The sequence below is a fragment of the Gracilinanus agilis genome, chromosome 2, assembly GCF_016433145.1.
Source record: "Gracilinanus agilis isolate LMUSP501 chromosome 2, AgileGrace, whole genome shotgun sequence".
In the NCBI taxonomy this organism is placed as follows: Eukaryota; Metazoa; Chordata; class Mammalia; order Didelphimorphia; family Didelphidae; genus Gracilinanus; species Gracilinanus agilis.
This window is the reverse complement of record NC_058131.1, coordinates 600,691,519-600,707,847: the sequence shown is the minus strand read 5'-3', so window position 1 is coordinate 600,707,847 and position 16,329 is coordinate 600,691,519. Positions and strand designations below refer to the sequence as shown.

Below are 16,329 nucleotides of genomic sequence, written 5' to 3'. Positions count from 1 at the left end.
TCATAGATAAACAGACTTGTACGAAAATATTTATAGTTGTGCTTTTTGTGGTGGCAACAAATTGGAAAAGGAGGGTATGTCCTTCAATTGGGGAATGGCTGAACAAACTGTGGTATATGCGGGTGATGGAATACTATTGTGCTAAAAGGAATAATAAACTGGAGGAGTTCCAGGCGAACTGGAGAGACCTCCGGGAACAGATGCAGAGCGAAAGGAGCAGAGCCAGAAGAACTCTGTACACACAGACTGATATACTGTGGTAAAATTGAATGTAATGGACCTCTGTACCAGCAGCAATACAATGACCCAGGACAATTCTGAGGGATTTATGGTAAAGATGCTACCCACATTCAGAGGAAGGACTGCAGGAGAGGAAACACATAAGAAAAACAACTGCTTGAACGCAGGGGTCGGGGGGTGGACATGATTCAGGGTGTGGACTCGAAACTACCACACCAATGCAACTACCAACAATTTGGAAATTGGTCTTGATCAATGACACATGACAAAACTAGTGGAAATGCGCATCGGCCATGGGTGGGAGGAGTGGGGGGGGGGGGAGTGAAGGGGAAAGGAGGAGCATGAATCATGTAACCATGTTAAAAATGAATATTAATAAATGTTTAAAAAAAAAAGTCTTGAATATTCAGTGTATATACCATTCTCACTATTAGTTGGTCACTATCGGGGAAAATAAAGATAAGGCTATGGCTCTATCCAGTCCATTGGTTCTAATAAAACACTGGAAAGCCTCATTGGCTTACCTTTTCTTGGCTGATCGGATACGGAGTTCCTCCAGTTGGTCAGATTCAGTGCTGAATGATGCTGTGCTACGAGTATTTGGCACAGAAAGTGTTGGTGATCCACTCTCTTGTGTCATGGAATCATCACTGAAGAAATCTGTAGGAAGGATGACAGCTAGCTTCTGGGGAATCACAAATCCTAGGCTATAGTAAAGATTTCCAAGTGTCTTTGGAATGGAGTTAATATACCTGTGGAAGAGATTATTTAAATGCAAAACAGATATCAAACATTCTACTCTTCTCTAATTCTTTTCTATCCAACACTTAAATTTATTGCAGTTTACAATGCTTTAACACCATCTCAATCTTTATGAATTCCATATTTTGGTGAATTTCAATTCCATTTCTATGGCACAATTTATATAGAAGCCTTGATAAGATAGCTTTAAAAGTGATTCATTGGTTCAATGGAGACATAATTGGGGATGTAGACTCTAAATGATCACTCTATTGCAAATATTAATAATATGGAAACAGGTCTTGAACAATGAATGATACATGTAAAACCCAGTTGGATTGCTCGTTGGCTACAGGAAGAGGGAGAGAGGAGGGGTGGGAAAAATATGAATCATGTAACCATGGGAAAATATTCTAAATTAATTAAATTAAATAATTTTTAAAAAGTAGTTCATTGTCCATCAAACTTACAATCCCAAAATTTCCTCCAAAAACCTTGATAAATATGCTGAGTCCTCAATTAAACAAACTGCTCGAAGCAAGTCTGTCACCTGAAAAAAGAATAAAAGTAGAGGAAAGGGAATTAATAACTCAGAAATGGGGAGGCATTTAATATAGCAGGTTATATGACATAAAGCTAAGCTTGTACTTGCCTCTTCTACTAAGTGTTCCATGTCATCTGAACTGTTCTGTATTGAAGGGCACTGCAAACATACCTCCAAACGAAGAAACACTTGAAGCTGGCACCTATGCAGACAAAATAATTTTTTTTAAATGCTGTCATATCATTTATTATTTGATTCCTACTTACAGCTAAAATATAGTCAACTCAGTATAAGTCTCTAGCATAAATAGCTCTCTTTGTTAAAAAAACAAAACAAGGGGCTTCCGGGTTAAGATAGTGGCAGAGTAAAAAGCAGCTGCTTAATCTCTTCTAACCCACACATATAGGACTCAAGAGGACAAAAAAACAAATCTAGACGAACAAAGGGACCCCACAATAGGGCACAGCATTGAAGGTACATGGAATCGGGGCATTTCCATGCTATAAGGGGGTGAAACAGCTCTCACTAAAATGTGACCTGAGCAACCCTCTCCCCCCACACCACCTACAGTGCCAAGGCCAGCGCACAAAAGCTAGAGCGAGCTTGGGGCACCCATTAAGTCATTGGCAGCACCAGGGTCTGTTCCTGAGAACAGCAAGACTTAAGACCCCGAGAGGCTAAAGAACGCACGGACTTTGAACACAGACCCTGAGCTCAGGCTCAGTCGCAGCTGCAGACATGGATTCTGAGCGCAGGCTCAGACTGTGTGTATGAGCAGAGGGGTGTATGTCTGTGGAAGTAGCACCCTAAGACTGTTAAAGGAGCTTTGGGCAGAGGAACAAGCAAGGGGACCACCAGGAGGCTTGACCCTGAGAACAACTAGACCTGAGACCTCAGGAGCCTAAAGAGAGCAGACAGACCCTGGGCGTGAGGATAAAGCTGAGAGGGTGCTGGGCTAACAATGGCAAGCCAAAGACAAGAACCCCAGAAGAGAAAGATCAAGAAGAAACCTTTAACACTCGACAACTTTTACACAGAAAAAAATCCAGACAACAGAGCAAACAGCAGAGGAGAACAAACAAGTAATCATATCCAATCCTTCCCAAAAAAAAAGAAAACTGGTCACAAGCTATTGAAAAGTTCAAATCTGAGATTATGAGAAAGATGGTAGAGAACTGGCAAGAAAATAACAGTTTAAAAGGCAGAATTTCGCAATTAGAAAGTGAGGCTCAAAAATCAAAAGAATTGATAAGCAAATTGAAGACCCGAAATGACCAGCTGGAAGCCTTGAAGAATCAAACAGACTAGATTCAAAAGGAAAACCAAAAGATTATAGCTGAAAACCAGTCTCTAAAGGCTAGAATTGGGCAAGTAGAAGCCAATGTTCTCTCAAGACAACAAGAACAAATAAAGCAAAGTCGAAAGACTGATAAAATTAGAAGGAAACAAGAAATAGCTCACCAAGAAATTGACAGATCAAGAAAACAGGTCTAGAAGAGACAACTTGAGAATCATTGGTCTTCCTGAAAAAGCAGAAATTAATAGAAATTTGGACTCCATACTAAAGGAAATTATTCAGCAAAATTGCCCTGAAGTTCTTCAACAAGAGGGCAATATAGACATTGAAAGGATCTCTAGATTGCCCTCTACACTAAACCCTGAAAAGACAACTCCCAGAAATATAATAGCCAAATTCAAGAGCTTCCAAGGAAAAGAAAAAAATTTTACAAGAAGCCAGAAAGAGACAATTCAGATATCAAGGAGCACCAATTAGGATCACACAGGATCTGGCAGCCTCCACACTAAAAGACCGCAAGGCTTGGAATATGATATTCAGAAAGGCAAGAGAACTGGGTCTACAACCAAGGATAACCTACCCATCAAAACTGACTATATACTTCCAGGGGATAGTATGGGCATTCAACAAGATAGAAGATTTCCAAGTATTTGCACAGAAAAGACCAGGACTAAATGGAAAGTTCGATATTCAACCACAAAAATCAAGAGAAACATGAAAAGGTAAATAAGAAACAGAGGGGAAAGAAAGAAAACTTATTTTTAAATTTGCCTCTTTAAGGGCTTTAATAAGATCTAATTATTTGTATTCCTATATGGAGAAATGTTATGTGTAATTCTCGGTAGTGAATTCTATTCACTATTATAGTATCCACTATTATAGTAATTAGAAGAATTATTCACAGGGAGAGGTCAGAGTACTAAATGGTCTAAGATGATAAGGGGGTGGGTGGGAAAGAGGGGGGTGAATAGTAAGGGACACCAAGAGAAACTTGAATAAGAAAAATAGGATATTCTATTACACACAAAGCAGGCATGGGAAGGGGAGGGGACGAATACTATTATAAGAAGGAGAGGAAGAGAGCATTAAGAAGTAATATTTAAACCTTACTCTCAGTGAAATTAACCCTGAGAGGGAAGAGTAGCTATATCCATTGAGATATAGAAACCCTACTGAGAAAGTCAGAAGGGAATAAACCAAGGGGAGCAGGGGAGTGGGGAGGTCTAAAAAGGGAGGGGAGGAGAAGGGAGAGGGAATTCATTAGGCCTTAAAAATAAAAGAGGGGAATAACAAGGGAGGGGGTAGAAAGGACAGTAAATCAAGGGAGGGGACAAGGGTTACTGGTTTAAAACAAATTATTGGTTTAAAAGGAAATAGCCCAAGAAGAAGGGGTAGAACTTAGAGAGGATACCAAAATGTTGGGGAATACACAACTGATAATTACAACTCTGAATGTGAATGGGATGATTGATTATACTAAATTAAAAAGCTTTTGTACAAACAAAAACAATGTAGCCAAAATCAGAAGGGAAACAATAAATTGGGAAAAAATCTTTATAACAAAAAACTCTGAAGGGGTCTAATTACTCAAATATACAAGGAGTTAAATCAATTATATAAAAAAATCAAGTCATTTCCCAATCGATAAATGGGTAAGGGACATGAATAGGCAATTTTCAGATAAAGAAATCAAAACTATCAACAATAAGCACATGAGAAAGTGTTCTAAATCTCTAATAATTAGAGAAATGCAAATCAAAACAACTCTGAGGTATCACCTCACACCTAGAAGATTGGCTAAAATGATAGTAGGGGAAAGTAATGAATGTTGGAGGGGATGTGACAAAATTGGGACATTAATGCATTGTTGGTGGAGTTCTGAACTAATCTAACCATTCTGGATGGCAATTTGGAACTATGCTCAAAGGGCTATAAAAGATTGCCTACCCTTTGATCCAGCCATACCATTGTTGGGTTTGTACCCCAAAGAGATCATAAACAGACTTGTACGAAAATATTTATAGCTGTAATTTTTGTGGTGGCAAAAAACTGGAAAACGAGTGTATGTCCTTCAATTGGGGAATGGCTGAACAAACTGTGGTATATGCTGGTGATGGAATATTATTACACTAAAAGGAATAATAACCTCGAGGAATTCCATGTGAACTGGAAAGACCTCCAGGAACTGATGCAGAGTGAAAGGAGCAGAGCCAAAAGAACATTGTACACAGAGACCAATACCCTGTGGTAAAATAGAACGTAATGGACTTCTGTACTAGCAGCAATGCAATGACCCAGGACAATTCTGAGGGATTTATGGTAAAGAACGCTACCCACATTCAGAGGAAGAACTACAGGAGAGGCAACACAGAAGAAAAACAACCGCTTGAACACATGGGTTGAGGCGGACATGATTGGGGATATAGACCCGAAACTACCACACCAATGCAACTATCAACAATTTGGAAATAAGTCTTGATTGATGACACATGTTAAAACCAGGGGAAATGCGCATCAGCTATGGGGAGGGCGAGGAGGAGGAGGCGGGGGGGGCGGGGTGAAGGGGGAAGTAAGAACATGAATCATGTAACCATGATAACTTTTCTAAAAAATAAAAATTATTTTAAAAAAACAAACAAAAACACAAAACAAAAATATTGACAAAAACAATTTCACAGAAATACTTTTTACCCCATTTTCCCTTTAGATGGCTATATTTATTAGGTAATCATAAAATTCTTAGACCCTATGTTGTAACTCTGCAAAATTAAGCAGCACAAATATATTTCCAAATAGATGGCAAACATGTTTTAAATAGTACAAGAGAAATTAGAGGATTTTTATTTTTCCTTTTAGAGGTAAAGTAAATAAAGTTATTTCCTTACTCTCTGATTTTGGTCTCCTTATCCAGATTTTTCTTCAGTTGCTGTCGAAGACCTTTACTAGTCTTTAGGAGATAATTTTTTACTCGATCTAAACAGGTCATCTGTAGATAAAGAATTATTAGACAAGTCATCTACCTGCATTTCTAATCTTTCTCACAATTCAATATGTATATTGCAAAGAAATCAAAGGAAGTATGAATATATTTATCATAGCTCTTCTTGGGGTAGTCAAAGACTGGAAACCAGGGGATAATCCTATTAAGGAATGGCCAAATAAAGAATAGTATATGATGTAATGGAATATTGTTGTGCCATAAGAAAGTATAAGAGGGAAAATTTCAGAGGAAACTGGGAAAACCTTTATGAAGAATGTGAACAGAACTAGGAGAACAATTTATACAATGATAATAAGATTAGAGAAAAGAATTTTTTTGAAAGACTATAGAACTTTGTTCAATGATAAACTGAGTCCAAAAGAATGAAGATGAAGCATGCCATTTATCTCCTGGCAGAAAGAGGATGATGGACTTGAAATGCAGAAAAAGAGATATACATTTTTAAACACAATTTACTGGAGTGGGGTAGGGAAGAAAGGTCTAGTGGGAAGGATGGTTAATAAAATATTTTTACTTGAAATAAAAACAAAAATAGAAAAAAGTGCCCAAAGGTTGGCTGGAGGTAGTGATGGAGGGCAGGGATAATGCAGTTCACAGCTAAAGAAAATCCTGATTTTTGGGCAAAGGTCTTTCCTCTCCATTTTCTCTTCTACTGTTTTTTAGATGAACAATACAGCGAGATAAACATTTAATGAAGAAACTGATCTAAGCAAATATTACCTATGTGGGATTTAATTCATTTGTATGTTGACTTTGGAACCTGGCTCTCAAAGAAAATGCAACTGAGAAATCTGTGTATAGTCAGCAATATGTGGTACTGACTCAAGAGAAGATAAAACTACCACTTTTAACTTTCCTATTTCTTTGTAGTCACCTGGACCCTGATTTTTGTCAGTTCACTTTCCAATCTTGTGACATTTTAATCAAGCACTACATAATATAAGAGTTCTACATAATATTAAAGTTTTAGAGCTTTAAGAAGCATGAGAGAGCTTCCTTACTTCTAATTCATTGGTGCTTCTGGATTTTAGGAACATTTTAATGGCTAAAATCATATTTTGGGCACTTGAATGTGTCGATATTTCTCCCATGTCCACAGTTTTTTGGTAGTTTTCATTTAAATGAGAAAGTAGCTCCTCCTCAGTTTTAAAATCTGTAAAAAAAAATTATATTAAATGCAATGAATATTCACTTGATATGTTCTTTAAAAATTATTTTCTACTCAGATAATAAGCAACTCAAGGTTACAGATTGTAAAAATAGCTAACCCCCCTTAGACGCCACAGAAGGGATGATTGTTTAGAAAGTATTCCAAGCCAAAATGACACACCCATGAAAGATCAATGATTCTCCACCTGAAAAGACTTGATGAAGAGAGGCTGAAGGCAGTTTTCATCTTCATTTACATACTTTAAGTTAGTATCATAAGTTTTTCCCAGTGCCATTTATACAATGTTTTTCTCTCTCAGTAATTAGAACCAAAAATTGACCTTGGACTCAAATAATAGCCAGATGCATAAGTCATATATTCAGCCCTAAAGCATTGAGATCTAAAATCTAATTAAGACTACTACTTTGCATATTTAACATAAATATCTGGCAATGCATCCTAAAAATTATCTATCTAGTGTTAATCAACACTAAACAAAAGTAACATAAAACCTCAGCTGCAGTTCTGCTTGAGGAGTGCGATCTATTATCTGACCAACTGTTGAGAGGAATAAAATACTGCCAGAAAGACCCAAACTAAGAGATCAAGACCAAAGACCAAAAACCAACTTGGAGTTCAAATATACTGGGCCACTGCTTTAAAAGGAACAAGTTTAAATCAAGTCTAATAATAGTAGGGTATTACTTACAAAAGTCCTTTGTTTTGGAGATTCCTGGCAGTGGAAATAAAGAGCACTGAACTTAGAGAGAAAGGCCTAAGTTCAAGTACTGGCTCTGTTTACTTATCACCTGGGGTCAGTGGGAAAATTATTACTTATTTATAATGAAACTGTAAAATAAGGGGACGGAAGTGATGGCTTTTAAGATCTTTTTTCAGCATTAAATCTATGAACGATCAATTTCAGGACACTTTTGAAGCCTAACCTCTTTGTCAGATTTATTAGAGAAAAAGAGGCTAAAAATGGCCTTCTTTTTTTGTGCTTAGGAGGGTACCATATGTATCATAACTCTGTATCCAGAAGCCAAGGAGTCTGACACATTTAAGAAACAAGTATTATTTTTTGTCTTAGAATCAGTACTAAGTATCTGTTCTAAAGCCGAAGAGTGGGAAGGGATAGGCAATGGGGATTAAAGAGCTATTGTCTGAGGACATATTTGAAACCAGGACCTCCCATCTCTAGGCCTAGCTCTCTATTTGCTGAATCACTTAATTTCTTCCTTGAAGGTAAAGGTTTAAAAAAAAAAAAAAAAAAGAAGTATGCATATAAATGAATGAACAAATACTGGGAAGTTTGGGCCACGAAGACAGAAACATCAATGTCCAGTATAAACAATCATTTCCTTTCAACAACAAAAAAACCCTTTTTTGTTTTGATATTTTTATTGTCTTTAATATACTCATACACATTCTGTTTCTTGATTTTTATTTTATTTATTTATTTTTTAAGCCCTTACCTTCCATCTTGGAGTCAATACTGTGTATTGGCTTCAAGGCAGAAGAGTGGTAAGGGTAGGCAATGGGGGTCAAGTGACTTGCCCAGGATCACACAGCTGGGAAGTGTCTGAGGCCAGGTTTGAACCTAGGATCTCTATCTCTAGGCCTGACTCTCAGTCCACTGAGCAACCCAGCTACCCAAGGTTCTTGATTTTTAAATTAATCTATATTATTTTTATTAATTTTTAATTAAAATATTTTTATTAATTTTTAAATTAATCTATATTATACATTTACTATCTTGTTGGCTAATTTATTTTGTGTGTCTAGCCTCAGGGCAGGAAGCCTCATTTTCCCTCTCTCTTTCCAGCTCTCCTTTTTGCTTGTCTTTCCCTATTAAATGCAAGCTCCTTGAGGGTAGAGGCTGTCTACTTTTCCTTTTGTTGTTATTTCTCTGAAATCTGGGTCTATGGGATTCGATTTCTTGAGATTAAACCTTAAAAATAAGTTGATGGTTAAATGGAGCCTCAATAGTGTTGTTACATAACTATGACAATATAAACTGAAAAGAACAATGAAACAAAACTGAATTCTGTATAACTAAAACAGCCAAGCTGGACTTGGTGAAGGGCTCAGAAAAATCAACCTCCCTTCCTTTCAATGCAGAGATAAGAGGAAAAAGAATGTTACTGCAAAGTAACAGGTGAAAAACAAGAGGGTACCATTAAAATTTATTTTAAGGAAAGAAAACAACAAAAATACCATAGATGTTTGGCAGGAAATCCACTGCAGAGGACTCCTTATCTGTCAACCGGGCAGCTTTGGCCAACAAGAGGGTATGACAAGTACCTTTAGGTTTAGAACTTCTTAACATTTTTCCTTTTTCTTCTAATTTTTCCTCAGTTCTTCTGGCAGCTGTCTTTTGGACTATTTTCTCCCCAGTTGATGAGGATGGGCTGCAATCTGGCTGAAGTTTCTGAGCTTTAACATTCAACCTTGCAACATTCAACATTTTTAGAGACCGTGACATGCTCTTCATCTTTTGTCTGACTGGAGTACCAGGGACCCCTCCTGGGAAATAATGAAGGAGAAAAAAAAGTATTTTTAAGAAGAACTTAAAAACTAATTCAGACTATTCTATAGAAGTAGCACAATAAAATATAAGTATTTCAAGAAACATATGGGACATACAATAGGAGAAAAAATGAAGTTCTTTCCTCCATTTAATCTTGGGGAAAAAAAATTGCAGCAAACTATGATTAGACACAACTTAGCAGGTTTCTATAGATTTTTCTAAGTCTTCAGAATATGAGTTATATTAGGTTTCCATCCTGCAGAGTTTTATAATGTGACATTAGGGAAATTCCAATGAAGATTCATTGATTCCAATTCTATAAACTAAAAACTTCCTATCCCTGAGAGATGTTGCCGTTTCAACACCTACTGAAGAGCATATGTTAGTAAAAATATAATAGTAGCACCAAGGAAGAATGTCTCAAAAATTATTTTGGTCAACTTTTGGCCAAGATAACTGCATGAATAAAAGCAATCTATCTTCCATACTTTTACTTTGGCAAAACCCTAAAAATCATACCAGACCAACAGTGATCATAAAATCTAATGAAGTAACTAACTAGTTAAGTGACTTCATCCATCCCTGATTTGTACAAAAAGTTGGTCAGAAGCCAACAGATCAGAGGAAAGAGAATAGTGCCAGGAAATAAGATAGAAGTCTACCAATGTAACCAGAGACTGATGAGAAATACCATTAACCTGCAAGTCTCTATATCTACCTTTTCTACATTCATCCCTGAAAATAGCAGAGACCTTGGAAGGCACCAAGCAGTATCAACCAGTCCAGATACTAATATTTAAACTAAGACACCCCAAGTCCAGGGCCTCCAAGAACCTGTACTGAGATGCCAGAGGGTACTAAGCTTGGTCCTGAGACAAAGCCTTGACTTAGGAACTTAGAACTGCAAAGAGGAAAAAACACAAGACACATACCACTATAAATATAATAGATTCAGGAATACCCAAAAATCTGACCTAGAAAAACAGTAACTTTATAACAACATCAAACAAAGACTTTAAAGGGGAAAAAAATCAATTTTCCACAAGTACTATATGAATACTAAAAATAAATGAAGAGAAAAAATTAAATAAAAGCTTTGGAGGAAAGTGAAAGAGAATAAGTAGCTTACCAAAGTAATATACTATCCTTAAACTAGAATAGACCAAACAGAAATCAGTGACTGAACAAGAGAGCAAGGTATATTAGAACAAATCAAGACTGCAAAAAAAAAACACCAGAAAAAAATGTTAAGTTATCTGCTGTCAAAAATAGCTGATCTGTAAAACAGGCCAAGGAGAATAAATTTTAAAATCGTAGAACTTCCAGAAAGTCATGATTTTTAAAAAAGCCTGGACATTATTTCAAGAAATCATAAATTAAACTACTTTTTTTTTCTATTAGAACCAAAAGACAAAGTGAAGCTAGAGAGAATCCATCAATCACTTCTTGAGAGAAATCTCAAAAGGAAAATTCACAGGAATATCATACCCTAAATTCAGAGCCACCATATCAAAGAAAATTTATAAGCAGCCAGAATTCAAGTACCAAGAATCTATAGTCAGGATCACACAAGAACTAGTAGCTTCTACTATAAACAAGAGATATTGGAATACACTATTCCAAAAAATTAAAAGATATAGTCTTTCAACTAAGAATAACTTACCCCTAGTTATGGTAATGCCAGGAAAAAAAAATGATGAAAAGAAAAAAGGCAAGAACAATTGAAAACTTTTTAAAAACACAAGAGAAGAATATAGAAATAAATAAGACAATACAGAAAGCAATGAGTCGAATTCATTATATGCTTAAAAAAAACCAAAACCAAATAGCATGGAATAGTTTTATAGTTTCACATGTTATTCATCTTTTATGTTCTTCCTGTATATAGAAATACTCATTTTTAAAGCTTAAGTTCAGAAAAAAAGTAAAAATAAAGGAAATAATTTTGTCCTATACATACGTTTCTTTTTGTTATCTTCTTGATTAATTGCAGTAAATTCTTCACGAGATTTTCTCTGGTAGAACTCAGAAAGAAAATGTGTTAACTCTCCTTCTATCCTAGAAGAGTCTTCCTTATTATTAGATGTAGCCTGTAGTAACCTATAAATAAAAGTCAATATGTGGTTCACACATAGTTAAATGATTCATTTATGTAAAGCTTTATTATTTACAAAGTACTTTCTTTACAACAATGCAATGAGACAAGTATCATTAATCCAATTTTATAAATGATGAAAAAGATTTGCCCCTGGTTTTACATCTAGTTAAGTGGCTGAACCAAGCCTAATGCTCAAGTCTTCTGGTCTTGTTCAATGAATAAATTTCCTCTCTTAGGTCAAAACTACCCAAGTCTGTCAACATTTCTAGAAGAATCAATATCCTTATAAAAAACTATCAAAGCCCATGTCAATTTCTTATTGTCAAAGGACAATACCTTACTTGGAAGTTCTTACATTGTTATGTTTAAACTAGTTTGCCACATACAAATGATTTTTAAAAGAATATCTTACTACTAAATTTGAATGAAATTAGTTCTGAATAATTCTGCTGGATTATATGGAAGGTTAACTTTGGATTACTGATAAGGGGTCAGAAAGAGTAGTTAATTCATTCCCAACTTTCTGCCTCTTAATCATTCAATTCTGTCTTAAGACAGAAAGAAAACTCAAATAGAACCCTAAACCCTGGATGAGGGTTCCATGTCTATGGAATTCTGATAATGGCACAACTTTCAAAATTTGCCCCAAGCTTTGTTTTGTTTTTACCAGCTTCCATTGCGTATGTGACTTCAGAATGCGGTAAGTGACTATGAGAATGGTAAATGTGTATAGCTATCATAGATTAGACCACCCAATTCCCCCTCCCACCCTACCCTGCTTTAGTCATATAACTTTAACAGGTAAATATGTAAGTTTATGAACACCCATTTTATGGCACAAATTTCTAGTACACCTAGTGAATACATTCCAGAAAACCCAATATCCAACAGATTAATGTTTTGTTAGCCCAAAGTCCACAAAGCACAAGAATCCAAATGATCTAATCTCCCTGTTAAAAAAAAAAAAAAGGCTTCCTACACAATATATGAAACAAAAACATTCTGAGTTTATTTAATTACAAGGATTTGGTCACCATCTTGGCAAATTATTTCACTAGGAAGATTTTGCCACAAATATATGAACTAAATCTTGCAGAAAGTGAAAAGAAATAATTTATTCCATCAATATAGCTCAACATGAATGATATCAAAAAGAACTAGCTTGATGACACTTTGTAGAATACAATTTTCTAATATATAAATTAAGCACTGAATATACAATCAAACTGATTACATGGGTGTAATTATTTCAGATAATCTAAAGAACAGTAATTCTAACTGACTTCAGGATATTTTGCAACATTTCTGGGGAAACAAATTCTTAATTATTTTTGCTTATGCTGATATTAAAATGAGTTTGTATACCCTTCATGTGTCAGTTGGACTCCTGAAGGGACATAATGGAGAGGTATATTGACTGGCAGGGAGAAAGTTACAAATAAGATAACCCATACGCAGATAATTGAGAATTAACATCAATAACCAAGCAATAAACAGAGAAATAAGATGCTTTACCAAAATAATTCCATTAAATTTGAACTGGCACCACTGTGATTAGAGAAAGGAAACCATTTTTCCACAATTGCAACACTCCAAGGATGAGTTTGGCTTAGTTCCTGCTGGGCCCACTCAGGAACAGGAATATCCACTAGAAAAAAAAAAAGGGATCACAGACAGGAAGAAATAGCACATTATAAACAAACTGAAAATTTGGATAACCTAACTTCCCTTTCACCATTCAATTTCTCTCCCCAAAGGCCAAATCAAGAATTTTTCTTAAAAAAAAAAAAAATAAATAAATTTTGTTGTTTAACCAACAAACCCTAATATTGGCTATAAAACCTGATAATCTAAGCACAATACTGTCAACAAAACTTAAATACAATTACAATTCTCATTCTAGTAATATTTTCCTACAAATTAGAAAATATATCTCTAGATTGGGGATTTCAGAGGTTCTGTGAGCTTAGATGAAAAAAAAAAAACCCAACCTATTTCTATATAATTATTTTCCTTTTATTCTATATGTTAAAAATATTATTCTGAGACTGCCAAAGGGGTCCATGACACACACAAAAAGTTAATAACAATGTTAGATAGATGCTAATAAGTTATGTTGGTGCCTACTTTCTTGCCTTATCATGATTGTAGAGGGACCCTGTATTCCTGAAAAGTAGACATACTTAGGCAGATTTTATCAAGCTGGAAAGGCCAGGTGAGAGGTCATTTCTCTCATCCAAAGACCAGACTAGCTACATTCTAAGATACTGGTTACCAGACTGCTCACAGTGTGAATATTTCTTACCAAAACTCAAAAAAACTTCTACTTCTTGAGAAATTGGAATCTCTGAGGTACTGAACTACTGCTTAGAAAATGGCTTAAGTATAATACAACTTCAAATAGTATTGAGCACATAATGAAAAGCAATTTAGAAGAAGCAAACTTTTGTTACTTGCTACTACTTCACTACTTAAAATTATAGGTTGTTGTTTTTTTAAAATTGCAACCTGAACTGGATTAGGTCTGGTAGGAAATTTTTAAAAATACAGATTTCCCCACACAAAATCCAACTCTCAGACCCCTTTTAAAGACCATCTGGTTTTGAAAAATACATTCAAGAAGAGACAGAACTTTATAAATTAAGGAAATCTTATATTTGCAAAAAGCAGAAAAAGCTTACTAGTTCCAATACAGTTTAACCAGACTGTTCTCCCTCCAATAGAAAAAATAAATTTACATAACTTAAAGTTGGATTAAAACTTAGTTTTATCTGCAAGACTGACTAAAGTCAGTCTTCAAATTTACTCTGAAACAAAGTCAAAAGTAGACATGTTGATAAGGTAAAATATTCTGCTTTCCTTTTACCCAACTATCAAATGAATAGCTGAGGTTAATTTCCAAAACACATGTTTTCACTTGCTTATTTTTTAACTTAATTTAAAAAACCCTTACCTTCTTAAAATCGATACCATGTGTTGGTTCCAAGACAGAAGAGAGTAAGGGCTAGGCAATGGGGGTCAAGTGACTTGCCCAGGGTCACACAGCTAGGAAGTATCTGAGGCCTAGGACCTCCCATTTCTAGACCTGGCTCTCAATCCATTGGGCCTCTCAGTTGTCCCCTTCACTTGCTTATTAAAAAATTATTTAACATTACAGTATTTACACTTGTGTTCTATAACTCCAAAAATTCATCAAAGTTTAAGTGAACAAATTTGACTTTTCTTTTTCAGTTGTCAGTTTAAATTAGGGTAAACAAACAAGCAACAACAACCAAAAAAAACCCTCACTAAATCACCACTATGTTCAAACATACCCAGCTCCTATAAAGAGTAAGTTTTCACTCTAATGGCAACAGTGCTAAAGATGGCAGTCTGAGGTAGCAGAGGAAGCACGCATCTGGAGCCAGAGGGACCTGGGCTTGTATGGATCCTGGCTCTGCTTCTTACTACTTCTTATACCATCTGGAAATGCTTTTTAACCCTTCTGGACCTCAGTTGCCTCAACTAAAATGAGGGCATGTAAGTTCCTGGCGCTTTTTAAGGTTTTTAATATGAGGTCCATGAACTTATTTATTTATTTATTTTTTAAACCCTTAACTTCTGTGTATTGACTTATAGGTAGAAGAGTGGTAAGGGTAGGCAATGGGGGTGTCAAGTGACTTGCCCAGGGTCACACAGCTGGGAAGTGTCTGAGGCCGGATTTGAACCTAGGACCTCCCGTCTCTAGGCCTGGCTCTCAATCCACTGAGCTACCCAGCTGCCCCCCCATGAACTTATTTTTGTATGTATTTCAATATAGTTTCCTTGATAACAATGATGTTTAATGCATTTAAAATTCTAAGGAGTTCATAGCCTTTACCAGATTGTCCAAAGAGGTCTATGGCACAAGAAAAGGCTCAAACACTTATATCTTTGGTGTTCTTTAAAATTATCCATAAGACCTTTTCTAGCTCTAATGCCTATGATTCTATGAGATTTGCTATGGGGAAAATGCAATTCAGTTCTATAGTTATTCTTTGTCTTTATGGTCAGAGAAAACAAAAAAAGCTCAGTTAAGGCTACTAAAGTTCAAGTTTAACCCTAGATTATGTGCTTACCAAAGGTATCAGAATTTTCATGTGACTTATGAATCTGGTTCAGGACACTATTTATAACACCTGGGAGAAGGTATGTTGTATCCTGAAGATTGTCTGTCACACCTTCATGGAGATTTTCCTGAAACTCACTGTGTTCATTGCGAAACACAGTGAGAATTGTAGCAGTAGCAGAGAGAGGAGATATAATTCCAGTACTAGGTGGGCAACCTTCACCAGGAACTACATCAGCAACCTACGAGTGGAAAAAGAAATCCAAATGATCTTAAGTCTATTGTTATGATGTCTAGACCAGGATACAGACTATTAAAAATTTGGAAGTTGACAATTTCTTTTGATATTTATGGTATATGGCATATATTTCTCCTTGGTTTCAATTAGAATTGTATCATTTCACAATCAATAGAGAAAAGCAGTCAACTGATAAAACAAACAAAAACCTGCATAAAAAAACTTCAAGGCAATAAGTGCACTTACTGGTTGTTGTATTACTCCTCCACAAATTTTATTTCATACTAGTCCAACTGGAATCTAAAATCAACTTTGGAGTCAAATGGACATCTTTTCAATCTCCATATTTCCATGTATACATATGCACACATTTGTTTTCTTATATATATTCATATATACAGAT

The 16,329-nt window shown here is 35.6% G+C and overlaps 1 protein-coding gene across 1 annotated transcript in view; it reads right to left on the bottom strand.

Annotated features, from left to right (window-relative positions):
- The window catches only part of TICRR (TOPBP1 interacting checkpoint and replication regulator), a 53,872-nt gene that overhangs the window by 32,082 nt on the left and 5,461 nt on the right, over window positions 1-16,329 (bottom strand). Inside the window, exons 4-12 of the mRNA XM_044662485.1 lie at window positions 15,699-15,930; window positions 13,117-13,249; window positions 11,464-11,603; window positions 9,278-9,499; window positions 6,825-6,976; window positions 5,708-5,808; window positions 1,634-1,727; window positions 1,452-1,531; window positions 765-992 (exon numbers count right to left, since the gene is read on the bottom strand). Coding sequence (XP_044518420.1) covers window positions 765-992; window positions 1,452-1,531; window positions 1,634-1,727; window positions 5,708-5,808; window positions 6,825-6,976; window positions 9,278-9,499; window positions 11,464-11,603; window positions 13,117-13,249; window positions 15,699-15,930 — 1,382 coding nt within the window. The remainder of the gene's footprint in view (window positions 1-764; window positions 993-1,451; window positions 1,532-1,633; window positions 1,728-5,707; window positions 5,809-6,824; window positions 6,977-9,277; window positions 9,500-11,463; window positions 11,604-13,116; window positions 13,250-15,698; window positions 15,931-16,329) is intronic.